Raw genomic sequence first — 15766 nt, forward strand, 5'->3', positions numbered from 1 at the left:
AGCCATCATCAACAACCCACATGAAGGAAAACAACCATTGGCTCTGTGCCCCAAACTCTTGGGATGCTGTCTGTGCTAGCGACAATGCTGTAAAGTGATGCAGCCAAACTCCTTAGGTTAATAGCTACAGTGTGTTCACTGGAGAGGATAATAAAATGGCCGTCCGCTTAAGTGAAATGCATGATACGGCTTGGTGAAACTGTGCCACGACTACTGGTGGCTATCCTAATCTCAACGATGCCATCAGGGAGGGCCCATCATTATCTCAGTTTTACAAATGAGGAAAGTGATACTTAGATTAAGTAGATCACACCGGTGTCACATGGCTAACAAGTGGCAGAACCAGCATTTGAACGAGCAGGTCTGCTGGATGCCTGAGTGCGGTCCCTACAGTCACTTTAATGACTATGTCCCTAATGTCAACTAACTTGTAAGTTCGATGAAGAGGACAAACCTTTCTAACACTGCCTCGTTTTCTCATCATTCTCCTACGTGCAGTTCAAGGAGTATGACCACTGCCCAGCACATGCCTGCACATAAGCAGCCCTCAAATGTGTGCTGAGCACACGAATGGCATGGTTAATAGGGACAGAAGTCAATGCTCAGTGAACATTTCTGAGGCAGGTGAGCTGTCTCAGAGGGCAAAGACACATGTGTGCAAGTATAACAGCCGGAGGTCGATTCCTGGATCCTACACAGTGACGAGAGAGAGCCAACTTCCAAATGTGTGCGCTCGTGCCCACACACACTGAATTAATCTATTAACCTAAAGCTCTAAGGGAGGTCTCACTTGCTCTGTGAGCTTCTTTTCAGTAGGCCATCGGTTTATTCACAGCTAGCGAAGGGCAGGCTTTGATCACGTGTTAGGCAGTGGAAATACCCACGGCTTTTCCCTGTTTCAGGACAGGCCAGAGGTGCACATACAGGCTACTACAAGGTCAATGACCTGACTCTGGATCCCTGCCCAAACTCGCCTCTGTGGGCAAGCAGAGGCCAAACCAGGCTACAGGAAATATTGAGGTTAGGGGCTAGCCTCACTGTAGGTCACAGTGATCCTATCTACCCAAGCACCTGCACAGAAAAGGAAGCTGCCTCACTCCAGTTCCAGGTCAGCTTTCTGTTCCCAAGCCTTTTAGGGAGGGTGGGCAACCCACCCAACTGTGGGAACCTTTGACAATTCCCAGTATCTCCCAGGCCCGCTTTTTCCAGGGACTGATACTCATCAGTGAGTCCTCTCTCTCCTCTGGGGACCCAGTAAGCCAGAAGGGAAGGACAGTGCTACATCTTCCTATCCCCTGAGCCAGTAGTCAGTCTTCTGACTACCTAAGGTCTCCAAACAGAAGTGGACTGGCTGCTGTGTTCACCCACATCCTAAACTACATGGCCAGCCAGCCCATCTCAGTGTGCTCAGCCATTAGCATGCTCCTGACTGGAAAATTTGACTTTCTCAAGGTTCTTGGGCCCCCTCTCTCACTTAGCTTTGCAGGTTGGAGGGCACAACCCACAAAAAAGGGATAAAAAGGCCCTACACCAAGAAATGTTGTATCCCACGCTCACCTTTCCTCATATAGCTTAGGAGGTTGACTGCTGCCAGCCAGCGCTGGGCTCGGGATACCAGAAGAGGCCTTTGACCTGACTGGCACGTTACCTCATTTAATATCTAATACAGTCCTGAAGGGATATCAAGGAAGGTCTCATTATTCCTGTTTATACATAAAAAAACAAAGGGAGCTTCTACGTTAGCACAAAAAGATGGCCCTGCTACCTCCGGTGGCTTGTCAGGGTGGAAAGAGAAATACTGGGTCCTGTCAGTGTAAATCTCCCTGGAGCCAAGGTTAAATGAATCAGAGCTGCCCCAGCCCACTCTCCTATAGAAAGAACATAAGGAGGGTTACGGACACTGTAGGACAAAGTGACTCCTTTCTGTGGAAACTGACTCCATCTCCAGAACAGGGGTAACTACCACTTAGGCACAGTTACCTGTCCACCACAGTAAGTTCATCCAGCTGAACTACAAGGACGAAACCTACCAACACCTCAGCCTACCAACATCGTAAGATTAGATGTTATGAGGCCTACACTGAGGGCCTTCAAAAATGACTGTACAAATTTCTATCTTCTTACCCATCAAAGTGGGAGGAATTAGCAGAGATATAAGCTCTAGTTACCCAGAAAACAAACGGCACGTGATACATTGTTTCTCACACTCTTAAATAAATACACTAAGAGTTCCTGGATACGCAGAAATTAAAAACAAAATTTGGAAAATGCATAGTAGCTCTAAAAAAGATTAAATGTTCTTCATACGAGAATAATACACGTAGCTAATAATATCTATGTGGCGTTACCCACATTTGGCAATACGCCAAAAATTGCATTTCTAATTACAACAAGCTCCCACACATATTCATTGCTTTTCTCTCTGAATTTTAAAATCATTCAAATTAGAAACTGCCATAATACACTTTTCAAAAGGGCATTAGCCACAAAGCAATACTGGGTTTACTGAACTGCATCACTCTTAATGGCTTCTTCATGATGGCCGTCACTGCTGTTTTCAAGAAAAAAAAAAATGAACTGAGGTGGTGATGACTCATCACGAATGGTCCTACATTTATGAAAAGCTTCAGAGTGAAAATGCTATGTGCCAATAGATTCTATAATTATTTGGATGTGATTATTATACGCAAGAATAGTGTCACAAATGCTCATCTTCCGGCCAGCTAAAGAGGTTTCCTGAATCCCGACTGCGGGCTTCTCTGAATGTCACAATTTCATATGCAAAGTCAAGAGTAGGTGGAGAGCAGAAAAGGTGGCTGTGCCACAAAAATTGAAATTATTTGTTTGCGCGCGCACATGATATAAGAGAAGCTGTGGGTGCAGTAGCTCAGGCCAATAATCCCAGCACTTGGAAGGCTGAAGCAGGAGGATTGCTGCTAGTCTGAGGTCCACTTGGGCTACACAATGAGTACAAAGCCTGCCAGAACCTCAAAGCAAAGCTCTATAGCCAGCAAATCAACTGAAGGAATAACAAAGTGTTAAAGATGCAGACTGGGAAAGGAGAGGGATGAGGGGATGAGAGAGGATAACTATCAACAGGGCCCTCACACACACACACACACACACACACACACACACACACGTGCGGACATGTTGGAACAGCCTCTTACTTAATATAATTTGTTTATATTAAAAGACGAATAATCTTTCCTCAGGAAATTGATACTGACCTGGATATTGACTAAGAATTATAAAGAATACTACTCCCAAGCCAGACATGGGGGCCCACGCCTTTTATCCCAGCACTCAGGAGGGAGAGACAATGGGACAGAAGTTTGTGAGTTCCGGGCCAACCTGATCTACATGACACTTTGCAGGCCTGCCAAGGCTCAATACTGAGACCTTGTCTCAAGGAAACAAAACAACAAAAAGACTCTGACTGGGAAGTATATCTCAGTGGTAGGATGGTTGCCTAGCATGTGGAGGGCCTTGGGTTCTATCCCTAAAGAAAAAGAAAGGGGGGTTGGGGATTTAGCTCAGTGGTAGAGCGCTTGCCTAGCAAGCGCAAGGCCCTGAGTTCGGTCCCCAACTCCAAAAAAAAGAAAAAGAAAAAAAAAAAAAAAGAAAGAAAAAGAAAGGGAAAAAAATCCTTTCCTTCTTTTAAAAACCTTTAAGGATTATGACAGTGAAAGGTATGGAGAGGACACCCAAGTTGTCCTCTGGCTTCTATGTGCAGTCCCCGCCCCCCACACAAACTGAATAAATGCAATTTTACATTTTTTCCATTCCCAAGTGATTTTCTAGAATTTCCATAGCAGGAGATACTCACAGGTTACACTGGTTCAGTCTGTAAAATTTGTGGCGTGCCACACACAGCCTCCACACGTACTTTGCTGTTTCCATGTCTTCCTGCAAATGAAACACACGCAGAGTCGCAGAGAAGAAGCACACAGAGTGGGAGACACTTATAATGCAGAGACATTGTGTCTATACCACTCCCACCCATGGTGAATCCCTCATCACCCACACCCCAACCTGTGACTCCCTTATCCCAACAGTAATTCCCTCATCCCCTACCTGTGACTCCCTCTTCCCCACAGTGACTCCCTCATCCCCCACAGTGACTCTCTCATCCCCACAGTGACTCCCTTACTCCCTAGTCCTGCAGCTAACTTCTGAAAATGGTGAGAGGGTAATGGAGAAAATGAAAGGACCTGCTCAGCAATGTAAGCAAACAGTTCTAAACATCATGCTTGTATCAATTCTACTCTTGAGAAATAGCGCCTGGAGACTTTCCAAACAAAACATTTGCTCCAGGGTCTTAATGTCGCCTTTGTTAAGACGGCAGGAGCAAATAAAGGCTAACCAGCACTGCACAGCTGCTCACCAGCACCCAAGGGAGCAAGGCTTACTCTCCCCTCTACTTCAGTCTCTTTACAATTAGTTCACAAGTCACTCAAGGGGGCTGGAGAGATGGCTCAGTGGTTAAGAGCACTGACTGCTCTTCCAGAGGTCCTGAGTTCAATTCCCAGCAAGTACACGCTGGCTCACATCTGTAATGGGATCTGATGCCCTCTTCTGGTGTCTGAAGACAGCTACAATGTACTCATATGTTTAAAACAAAGTCACTTGAATCAAAGAATAAGGATACTAAGACTCATTTGCTTAACAACATTTAACAAGTGAGCATTTTTCCCAAGTGCTATTTTGTAACATTCAAAGCATCAAGTTATTGCAGCACATAGAATTATGAAGTCCTAAATTAGTCCAAACTCCCCATCCCCTAATGCACAAAAGCGAACTCAGAAACCCTAGCTTGCTAACTTTTTTGAAAAGCGTCCCATGAACTTTCGTGCTCACTCACAGTTTGAAACTGGATGGTCTCCTCTTTATTTGCCAGTTCTAACGCAAAAAAGGACTTATTGTGTGACATGTTAGCAATGTCGTGCCACCTAAAGAAAAACAGAGAATACTGAGTGCACATATGTACCTAGGAGATGTAGCACATCATTGTTCCTTAGGTTTGATATGTGACTTAATAGTTTATGATACATATATAAATATATATGCAAAGGGGTTGGGGATTTAGCTCAGTGGTAGAGTGCTTGCCTAGCAAGCGCAAGGCCCTGGGTTTGGTCCCCAGCTCCAAAAAAAAAAGAAAAATAAAAAAAAATATATATGCAAATATATATAAAAATATACATTTAATATATACATTTTATTTATATCACTATATAAATATTATGAGTATGTTTGTATCTAATATGTTTTATTAACTTTATATATTATAATTATTTATATATTATATAACAAATTATATTTATATTTTATATATAACTTATATATAAATATATTTACATATAATATATAACACTATATAACATATATAAGTATATTCTATTATAAACAATAGATAGTTATATTACATGTAAATATATACTTACTATATATAAATATATGTGCATATATATTATAGCCAAGTTTACAGATTTGTTCCAATTGTGTGAGCTGAGTGATCTCAGCTTCCTGTCCTGGATCCCTTCCACCATGCCTCCTGCCACACTACACTGTCATTATGGACTCTAAACCTCTGGTGTTGTAAGCCAAAATGAACATCCTTAAGTTGCTTTTTGTCAGAGAATTTTATTGCAGCAACAGGAAAGTAACTCGTACACCTGACTTGCTCTTGGCTTCACCATCATTTATGTTAGCCTGTTGTCATGCCTCAACTACTTATGAGCAAATGCTTTAAAGGGCATCCACTATCACAGATGACCATAATTGTACAGGCCCTAGGGACACTAAAATCAGTGTGGCGACAGTCCCTAAAGAGGCACTTGTGGGGCAAAGGGGGCACCAGACAACATAAAAGCAAACACCCTGGTTAGCAGTGAAGGCAAACAGGATGGTAAGTAAGGGGCGAGAGATGGGTGCACTCTGAGAAGCCACAGTGTGAAGAGAAGGGAAGCTACGTGCTCAGAAGCCAGGGTGACTTACTCTGAGTGTTGTCAGTAGGTCCTAATTCTACCCTGCGTCTAATTTTATCATCCTTAGCTTTTACAGACTGGATTTGGGTTTTATGACCTAGCTGTGTGATCTTGTCAGAAGCAAACCGAGTCTGGGAGATGCTGGGCATTTCTGGGCCATCAGTCCCCTCAGCACCACTGGGATCAGAAGAGTGGCTAACTTCCGAGATTGGCAAACTTTGAAATATTTGGGATCCAGCAGTGGCTGAGCAGCCATAACCTAGAAATCCCAAGCTCCTGAGCATGAAGCACTTCAAGGGGAAGCTCGTTTTCCTCACTCGCAGACTCAGGGCCTCCCAAGCACAAAGCAAGTGCTTTACCACTGAACTCTGCCCTTTGCCCCCCACATCTTTTAACTGGGGAGTTTTGGACCCAGGATGTTCGGCTTGTCTTAAGTATTTAGCTAAACTTTGTTAAATCAAAATTAATTTATTGACTTACTGCTTAGTTGTTTAACTGAGACAAATTTGAAAATCCCTGTGTGGTGAGGAAAGCAACCAAGGGAGACTTCCTGACGGCCTCTGGGTACAGAGCTATCTGAGCAAACCCCGATCCACTTTCCTGTCCCTGCGCCCCCAGCTCAGCACACTGGGAAGATCTGAGCAGGTTGGGGACAAGAGCCCCGTTGCCAGAGGAAGCAGCCCTGCACACGCAGTGTAGGGTAGGAGAGGGGCTCTGCTCCCCAAGCCATATCTACTCTTTGTGGCCACTGTCACTCTGAGTAATTCAGGGCCCAAGGGCGGTAGAGCAAAGCCAGACAAAGAAGAGTTGTCATTTTAGTAAAAAAAAAAAAGTTCTTAAAGGGGAAGACCAGTTCTCAAGAATAAAGTAGAAAAATAGAAGCGTAAAAGAAGCTATAAAAACATAAATAAATAAAAGGGCTACGTGATGATACAGTGCCCGAGAGCCCCAGCTAAGTAGAGAGAATCTCCTGCTGTGAAGGGGTGACCTTGGACAAATCACTCGGCTTCTTCAGTCCTCCATTATCGCATGTGAACACTGCTGGTAATGTCTGCCCACCCCCACCCCCCAAGTCATTATGAAGACAATTATGTGAGAAAATATAACGAAAGCAGTCAACACAGCACCAGATTCCTCATAACTTACACTAATGAATGCTAGACACAGAGGAACCAACAGTTGAAAGTGGTAGATCTGCTTCCCTGCTTGATGAAAACAATAACAACCTTGTGTTGCTTAAAGTCAATAGAAACCAGAAATAAGAGGAAAATAGAATGTAGAATGGAAAATAGAACAGTAAAGTAGAAAATGGAATAGAGCAAAAGTGCAAATACTTTCAGAAGATCATAACACTGACTTTCTAAGATGACAGATCTTAAGGAATTACAGATAAGAGTGAACAACATGGCCTAATTTGCTAGATCTAAGTATAAACGGGCGAGGTCAAGCGGGCACTGATTGGGAACTTGCTCCTTTCTGGCCAGCTTTCCCAGTGCCTGAAGGTGAGACACAGGATGCTGAGAGGGACGTCATCAATGGTCTTACCCAGCTATGAGTGCTGGGCCACAACGACAGGCATGGCAGGACACGCCTACAGGTGTAGCAGTGGAGCAAACATTACAGGGTACCCAACCGCTTTCTGGGTAAATGTAAGGCTAGATCCACATGGGGAAGGAGGACATGGTGGGGAGCTCACTGTCCCCAGGGGAAAACCTCCTATTTTGCTAAGTGGTTATAGTATCAAACTGCTCTCCAAATTGGATCTCTACACCCATCAATCAGTGCTGCTCTCAGACTTTCTGAAAGAAGCTTCTTCGTGCAGTGGGTGGGAGGTGGTTAACACAGAAAGTCGCGTGGTCAAAGTGCATGAAGTAAACATTTGTGGAGTGGTCAATCACAAATGGAACATCTATGTCACTCACCCTCTCACCAAGGCTCAGGGACCATCGTGGAAGAAAAGGGGGATGGATTATAAAAGCCAGAGGTCAGGGAAGAATTCCACAGTGTCATCTAGACACTAGTGGAATGCTGGCATTTGTGAATTCACTGCAGCTGTAACCGTCCGCACAGGTTCAAACCCATCTTCAACCCTAGCCTAGGAGCTACTGACCGTTGTCAGCTTCCTGGGGAGGGAAAGTCAGCTTTCTTTAAAGGTGCGGCCCCTAAGAGGTTGACTATGCTTCAGTGTATGGCTTCATACCCACGAGTATATGGATTCCATAGGTTTCAAATATATATATATATATATATATATATATATATATATATATATATATATATATATATATATATAAATACCAAGTTGGGGACTTTACCCATAGGAATTAGAGGGGAAATTGTGGTAATATGGTCTGAAGACATTATACAAAGATATAAAAATCTCAAAGAATTATTATGTGTCCAAAAAGATATAATTGGAACACAGAATACTAGAAAGTAATCTTAACCCACCTGTAAGTTCACTTCTCAGGAACTGCATGCTGCATCTGTCATTGTACCTTCCTACTACATACACTCCAAGATTTGTACAAACAGTACTGTTTTTTATAACTGGAGGGAAAGCAACTTTGCAAAAAATGAAGTTTGCTGAGATGTTGCCATTTTCCATAACTACAGTCAGAAGAAAACCTAGATTTTTTCCACAGTGAATAAGTAGTCCCAGAAACCAGAACTCAAATGAAAAATTCCCTCTCAAGGCAAAGAATGGCTTCTCTGTGGTGGCAGAGTTGCACATTGAAGCATTTGCAAGCAGGACATCACTACCCGACCTTTTCGCTGCACATCTGTTTTTGAAGACAGTAGCATGTTAATGAAGCCCTGGACTTGGGTGCCATTTAACTTGAGAAAGGGAATTATCTCCATTTTCCAGTGAGAGCTGAGGGAGACATGTCAGCAATAACCACTAAGTATTTAAACACAGAGCAGTACCTGAACACCACGGGAGGCCTCCCATTCTTGTGCTTCACAAAGATGCCATCGAGACAAGCACCAATGGATATGTCACTTCCTTGGCTGTCCTAGAGGAGAGGAGAGGGGAGACCCCTGGGAAACAGCACAGGGACAAATGCATCCACTTCCCTAAACTTGCTTCCCAGGTAAACACTGTCCAGGAGACCCACAGGGCAACCACTCAGAAAGAAAATAGAGGGGTTGGGGATTTGGCTCAGTGGTAGAGCGCTTGCCTAGGAAGCGCAAGGCCCTGGGTTCGGTCCCCAGCTCCGAAAAAAAGAAATTAAAAAAAAAAAAAAAGAAAGAAAGAAAGAAAATAGAATGGGCAAACCCGGTCCTGCCCTGAGTATGGAGTGAGGAGCATGGACTCTTCTAAAATAGTCTTCTCTTGCGTTTACTTGGTTACTTTGGCTGTGGGTGCACACAGGCCGCAGTGCGCACGCAGAGGTCAGAGAACAGGCTGTGAGGATTGGCTCTCCCCTTCTACCGTGTGAATCTCGGGGTCAAACTCAGGTCACCAGGCTTGGTGGCAAGTGCCTGACCCTCTGAGCCACATTAAGAACAATTTCCTGACCCCACCAGAGCACAAACTCAATACGGGACTGCGCTTTACTACAGACGTCGGGTCACAAAAGCTGTGGCCACGCTATTTCCTCAAATTGCTAAGCACCCCCTCCTCCCTTTTTTTCAACAAAATCTCACTAAGTTTCCTATTCGATATTCAAATGATTCACCTATCTGAGCCACCAGAGTGGCTGTGTCTGTGGGTACCCATAGTCACGCCCAGCTTGCTCAACCGTAAGTAGTCATCCATACCTTGGCAGGGTAGCTCTCCTCTCCATAGCCGTCCATCCGCTCTACCTCCTGCATGTACAGCATCTCGGCCTCAGGAGCTGTGAGCCCTCTGCAATCCAACAGATGTTAGTGAGGCTGCTCCCACATCTAAACTTTTATAGGCTTTTCTAAAACAATGTACATCGATTTGGAATAGAACATTATAAACATTTCAGGCTTCTAAGCATAAGTAATCGGTTATATTGATTTTCTGAAACATATCAAAAATGCACTATGAAGCACTGTGCTAAATGCAGACGGCAAATATACCTAACCTTGTGCCTTCAGGAAGGTAAAAAGGACAGACAAGAGACGAAGCAGCCACCAAGATGTCATCAAGGCAAATCCAGGAGTTTTTAATCTAAACTAGCAAGCAGTCGCCTAATTATCCTAAAATATCAGGAAATACTGAGAATTTGGTTTAAAAACCAAGTAATGGACTGAAGAGATGGCTCAGTGGTTAGAGCATAGATTGAGCTTCCAGAGGACCTGGGTTTGATTCCCAGCACCTACATAGCACTCTAGTTCCAGGAGATCTGGTGCCTTCTTCTGACCTCCACAGGCATGTGTATGATACATGTACATACATGCAGGCAAAACACTCATACACATAAAATAGAATGAATAAATCTTTTAAAGACTAAGTGATAGGGCTGGAGAGATAGCTCAGAGGTTAGAGCACTGACTGCTCTTCCAGAGGTCCGGAGTTCAATTCCCAGCACCCGCACGGTGGCTCACAACCATCTGGAATGGGATCTGATGCCATCTTCTGGTGTGTCTGAAGAGAGTGACAGTGGAGTCACATACACACAATAGATAAATCTTTTTTTAAAAAAAAGGACTAAATGTAAGAACTGGGCAGAAAGGGGCTATGCACAGATCCCTTTTTAGCTCAGATGACTGGGGCCCTAGAATTTTGAGGAAGGAAGGGTGTTTAACCACGACTCCCCTCCCACCCTCATCAGCTGCTTCCTCATGAGCCAAGGCTCCTCCCACTGCAGCCGTCCCAGACTGCATTGCTTTGACTGTACCGCCTTCCTCACACTTCTGAACCTTTGTGCACGAACATCCTCCTCCTCATACACCTACCAGCCACACATGGACCCGGCAATCACTAGTTTCCTCAGGGATCTGTGACCGCATCATTCCTGCCAGTTTCTCTGAAGAAACTGCCCAACGCAGTCCTCACACCATCTGCCCACACCTCCCCCACCACACCCTTTCTCTATCGCTAGATGCTAGCACAGTGGGTTGCGCTGTCTGTCCTAAGGTACTGGAACACTTGCTTGAAAGGCAGAGACTTACTCTACTTATCTTTGAGCCGGACCACCCGGCACTCTGTCTCTGTCTTAAGGACAGAAAGTACTTATTGGTTCCTAAGTCCTATTATTTAAGTGACAGTATAAATGAATGAAATAAAATGACAAAAACCAGGGTCGTGTGTGCCTGTGGGTCAGTGTGCCTTTAGAATCAAGTAAGTGCACTAGGGGGAATATGGCTTGTGTAGACACAGAGGTAGACGAGTGGAAAGTGCTTTCTGGAGAGTGAGAAAATACTGTGAGCATTTGGGAAGGAGCACAGGGAGAGATGAGAGGACGATACTTTGGGAAATTACTCTTTTGCCACCAATGGGGGTAGAAAGAGACTACATACAAAGACTGGCACAGCTACTTCCAAGTCACTTTTAGCAAGTGTCAGGGACCTCGGTCACTCTGAGGTCAGTTTCCTTTGTTTCTAAGTGAAGGCAATAGTCTCCTTAAAGACTACTGGAGCTATCAGAGTGTAAGTCTATATACCAAGTATCTGGACTTCTTTGTACTTGGCTTAGAGTAAGGGATTAGGTCAATAGAGGTTCACCATTGGGGAGAGTAAGCAAAGACAAGAATTGCAAGGATAATCTGAGTAACAGACATGAAGGCTCTCATCACAGCTCCCCAGGGGACAGAACTCCTGCTTCCAAAAGTATGGGGGCAGGCAATGGGCACAGTGCAAAATAGCAAGTTTGAGGTCAACCTGATTCTCATAAACCTCAAGGGCAAAGGATGTAGCTCAGTGGTAAAGTGACTGCCTACTATGTACAAGCCCCTGAGTTCAACCTCTAACAACATTGGGGGGGTGGAGGGAGGAGGGAGGGAGGGAAGAGGGAGGAAGAGAAGAAAGGAAAGGAAGAAGGGAGGGGGGAGGGAGGGATGGAGGGAGGAAGGGAAGAAAGAGGGAGGAAGGGAAGGAAGGAAAGGAAGAAGGGAGGGAGGGAGGGAGGAAAGAAGGAAAGGAAGAAGGGAGGGAGGGAGGGAGGGAGGGAGGGAAGGAAAGGAGGGAGGGATGAGAGAGGGAGGAGCACCTGGAGGGCTGAATCAGAAGACAGACTTCCCTGACCATGCACTCATTTCACTAATTCACTTCACAAACAGGCTGCAGTAAAGTGCCCAACTTTATATACAAAGCATATTTCAAACTCCAGCAGCCACAAGCCATGGATCCTCTCTGTATTACCTGTATTTCTGATGCAGCAAGGCCACTTTTTGGGCTGCTTCTTCCAGCAGTTTTTCATCCTGTAGCCACCCCTGAAGGAGACACAGGAGTGAGCATGCTCGTTCTTTACCGTGAGCCACTGCTATGGTCACCGACTTCCGCCCTGGAGGCAAAATGCTGAACAAAAGCTTTGCCTTTGTATATGGCCGTGATGCACGTAATGAACTGAGTGGTTTCTGCTCAGAAGCCAAAGGACTTGCCCTGCCTTCTCCACTCCTCCAAGGGGGTGTCTCAGCTGAGTTTCCAGGCTGGAAACAGCCCTGAGTCAGTTCTGAGCTCAGCGTCAACTCACTGAGAAGGGCAGTCCATCCGGTGCATCACTGAGATGCTCACATCCAGTTTCTCAACAGCCACTTTAGAAAGCAGAGGTTTTAACACTGATAACAAGTCAACTTCATTCCAACATTCATGTTGTCAGTCTCCAAAACCAAAACCAAATCCCTCTCCTCAGACTCATAACCAAACGTGCAGCACAGAAACTGATGCCCTCCGTGTCTGTGAATTTTCAAAGATCAGGGAGACTACAGGGAAGACTGGCACACGAGACGTTCACAAGAGGGAACTGACTGTATAATGCCAGTCCTGCTTAGAACATCCACCGCGTGGGCCATCAGGGTGGCTAAGAGTACAGGAACAAACTGCACATAAAAGGGCCCAATGCTGAAAGAGGTCTTACCACAGGGAGCAAGGCGAATTTCTGAAGAAAATCTTGGGATTCATACTGATCAAAGTCGCCAAAATCAGCTGAATAAAACGATAAACATCCACATGTTAGTTACATTTAATTGGTAAAACACACTTGCACAACAAAAATCAGTAAGTAGTATGGATGATGTGTTTATGTGGTTCAGAAACCAGCTCTGACAGATAACAGAGCTTTAAGTCTTTAAGGTGTCTTTTATAGAACTATACGTGGATTCATGCACGCTGGCTTGGAAAAAATGTCTATGAAGTGAGAAGTCTGCCCTGCAGGTGACTTATGTACAAGTAAGTGTTGAGAAGAAACCAAGTGGGGCCAGGGAGCATGTCCCGTGAATACATATGTTCAGGCGACATACACAGAACTGCACACCAAGGTGACGGAGGTTTGTTACCTCAAGGTGACAGTCCATGCCGGCTAGGATCTGGAGGAACTTTAACACTTTTTCTTTTTCCTTTGTGTTTTATTTTGTTTTGGTACAGGGACCCACTGTGTGGTCTTGACTGGCCTAGAACTGGCTATGTAGAGCAGGCTGGCCTTGAACTCACAGAGATCCACTTCCTTGCTGGGATTAAAGTTATATGGCACTGTGTCCAGCTGAAGTTTTCTTTTGATTATATTCCAGTTTCCATGGTTAAACACCAGTTACCACTTAAAATAATGCACCAGCAGAAATCTCCAGGCAGCAAAGATATACACATAGACATGTGCAATTGATTTTTAAAAATTTATGAAGTAAAACCACTTCTATTATGAGTGAGACTGCTCTACAATTTAGAAGTTATTATTAGAGAAACCAAAGAGATGGGATGTTCTTTAAATATAAGTGAATATAATTTCATCAAAATTATTGATAGAAAAGTCATCCCTCCCAAAATTAAGTTCAAATTAAATCTTGGAACGAAATGAACACTTAGCATGTTACATGCTTAGATATATGTACATGTAAGTGTATGTTTGCTCCTTTGACACGTTACATAACTCGTCTTTCAGAGATGTCCACAAGTCTCGCATTTCACTGAAGTGATCCAGAGTCTCCCTACAGTCTCCAGATAAAAACCTAGTGTTCTGTTAATACATAAAATATTACAGCGATTCATGTAGAAAATCAGTTACTTACAGGATCCTATACTGTTTCTGTTTTAGCCAGCACCTTCCTCTGACAGAGCCCTCCTTCACATGCATGGCTTACCTTGAACAGCTAAGCCAGCCAGCTGAATGGCTTGCTCCAATGTGCAGGGAAGGTTTCCTTCCAGAACATCCTTCTTCAGCTGCAGGTAATACTGGTACCTGTTTTAAAGGATGAGTTTATGAAACCCACATAACTATAATCTCCAGCCAAGACTCACTCACTGCACTTTACCATAGTTTAGTGTGGGACCGGAAACTGTCAGGTAAAAGTGTAGCCGTGGGTATTTTCAAAAAGTGGAAAGAGAGCCACAAACAACATAAGCACACCATTTATCCCTTACTTTAACTATTTCAAAGTCTAAACAAGGGATCAGGGATGTGGCTCTGGGGTAAATGCTTGCTTAGCATGTGTGAGCCTGGCTTGATCTTCAGCAAGCCACATCCCCTCTGGGAAAACTGAGGTCAAAGTCCTCTCTAGAGGAGCTCCTCATTTGTCTTCTGCCTGTAAAACAGTCCTGGCTAACCAATCTATTCCTCACAGTAAGGAAAACACGCACTCCGTGACCAATCTTTACTCTTACGCCTCTCACTTGTAACTTGGGAGTAAAAGACTTTAGGTGGGTAGCTCTGTAAAATTTAAGGCGAATAATTCTTGATGATTCAGATCAGGCTATTGTTAAGTTTTCAAAGTACAATCCTAAAAATAACAATTCTAAGAGAATTTAATATTCTGTAACAGAGGTCCTGAGTTCAATTCCCAGCAACCACATGGTTTCCTCTTCTGCCCTCTCAGTGTCAAGGGGGCCAAGGTGTAAATTCTAGCTCTCAGATTTAGGATTGGGCAAGTCAGAGTTTGTAGATTTGCATGTTATTATCAATAAAATGAAGGGGCTGAAAAAGCCCTTACCAGCACTGGACATGTCCCAGTCCAGCAAGGGATTATCACCAATGCATTTCCAGTCAAGCAGCATCTCTCTATCAGGATAAACTCCAGAGTCAAAACATGATGCTTCCTTCTACTCCCTGAATAGGTCAGTGCTAGGGCCTGTCATTGTTTGTTCTACAGAACTGTTCTAGACACTGGAGATAGTGTGAGGTTTGGTCTAGTGACTCTGCCAATGAAAATTAGAATGCCATCTCTATGTTTGTTCTTTGAGCAGTCCAAGCGCAGACTGTATCTGAGTTCCCCAGAATTCATATGCTTTCTTATGGCAGGCTTTCAGCTTGGCTTTAAGTCTCTGCCCTTGGTAACCAAACGACCTGATCAACACTCCATCTACTCAAATAAAATGAATTTAGATCCAGCTTTCCCCTTCTACCAGCTAGCAGACAACATGCGTTTTTAGCAATCAGTGAATTGAATAGAATACTGGTAATTCTGGGGTATCAAAGGGAGGAAACCTGCAACTTTCTAAAAGGCTTTCAAAAACCAAAAGAGATGGTATTTACGGAGGTATATCTAGTGGGCATGTGCCACGAACTCCTCATTATTCTAGACTCTTTCCTAATATCAAGTAAAAACCTTGGAATGCAGCATCCTAATGCATAGAACAAACTAACTGGGGCTTGCTTCTTACCTTAGCTTTGAGCAGGATTTATTATAGAATATATGCTACAAATTGTTCATTGCGAC

General features: G+C 44.1%; 1 protein-coding gene across 3 annotated transcripts in view; it reads right to left on the minus strand.

Moving 5' to 3' along the window:
* Ptpn21 (protein tyrosine phosphatase, non-receptor type 21) overlaps positions 1 to 15766 on the minus strand; it is a 65180-nt gene that overhangs the window by 18429 nt on the left and 30985 nt on the right. For all 3 annotated transcript variants that reach the window (XM_087552214.1, NM_133545.2, XM_087552213.1), the window contains 7 exon segments: positions 14195 to 14292; positions 12979 to 13046; positions 12264 to 12334; positions 9753 to 9840; positions 8916 to 9004; positions 4865 to 4952; positions 3830 to 3909 (listed from right to left, as the gene is read on the minus strand). Coding sequence is in view for 2 of the 3 variants with exons in the window: in NM_133545.2 (NP_598229.2) it covers positions 3830 to 3909; positions 4865 to 4952; positions 8916 to 9004; positions 9753 to 9840; positions 12264 to 12334; positions 12979 to 13046; positions 14195 to 14292 (582 nt within the window). In the remaining variant the exon portion in view is untranslated.

The sequence above is a fragment of the Rattus norvegicus genome, chromosome 6, assembly GCF_021556685.1.
Source record: "Rattus norvegicus strain SHRSP/BbbUtx chromosome 6, alternate assembly SHRSP_T2T, whole genome shotgun sequence".
NCBI classification, from domain to species: domain Eukaryota; kingdom Metazoa; phylum Chordata; class Mammalia; order Rodentia; family Muridae; genus Rattus; species Rattus norvegicus.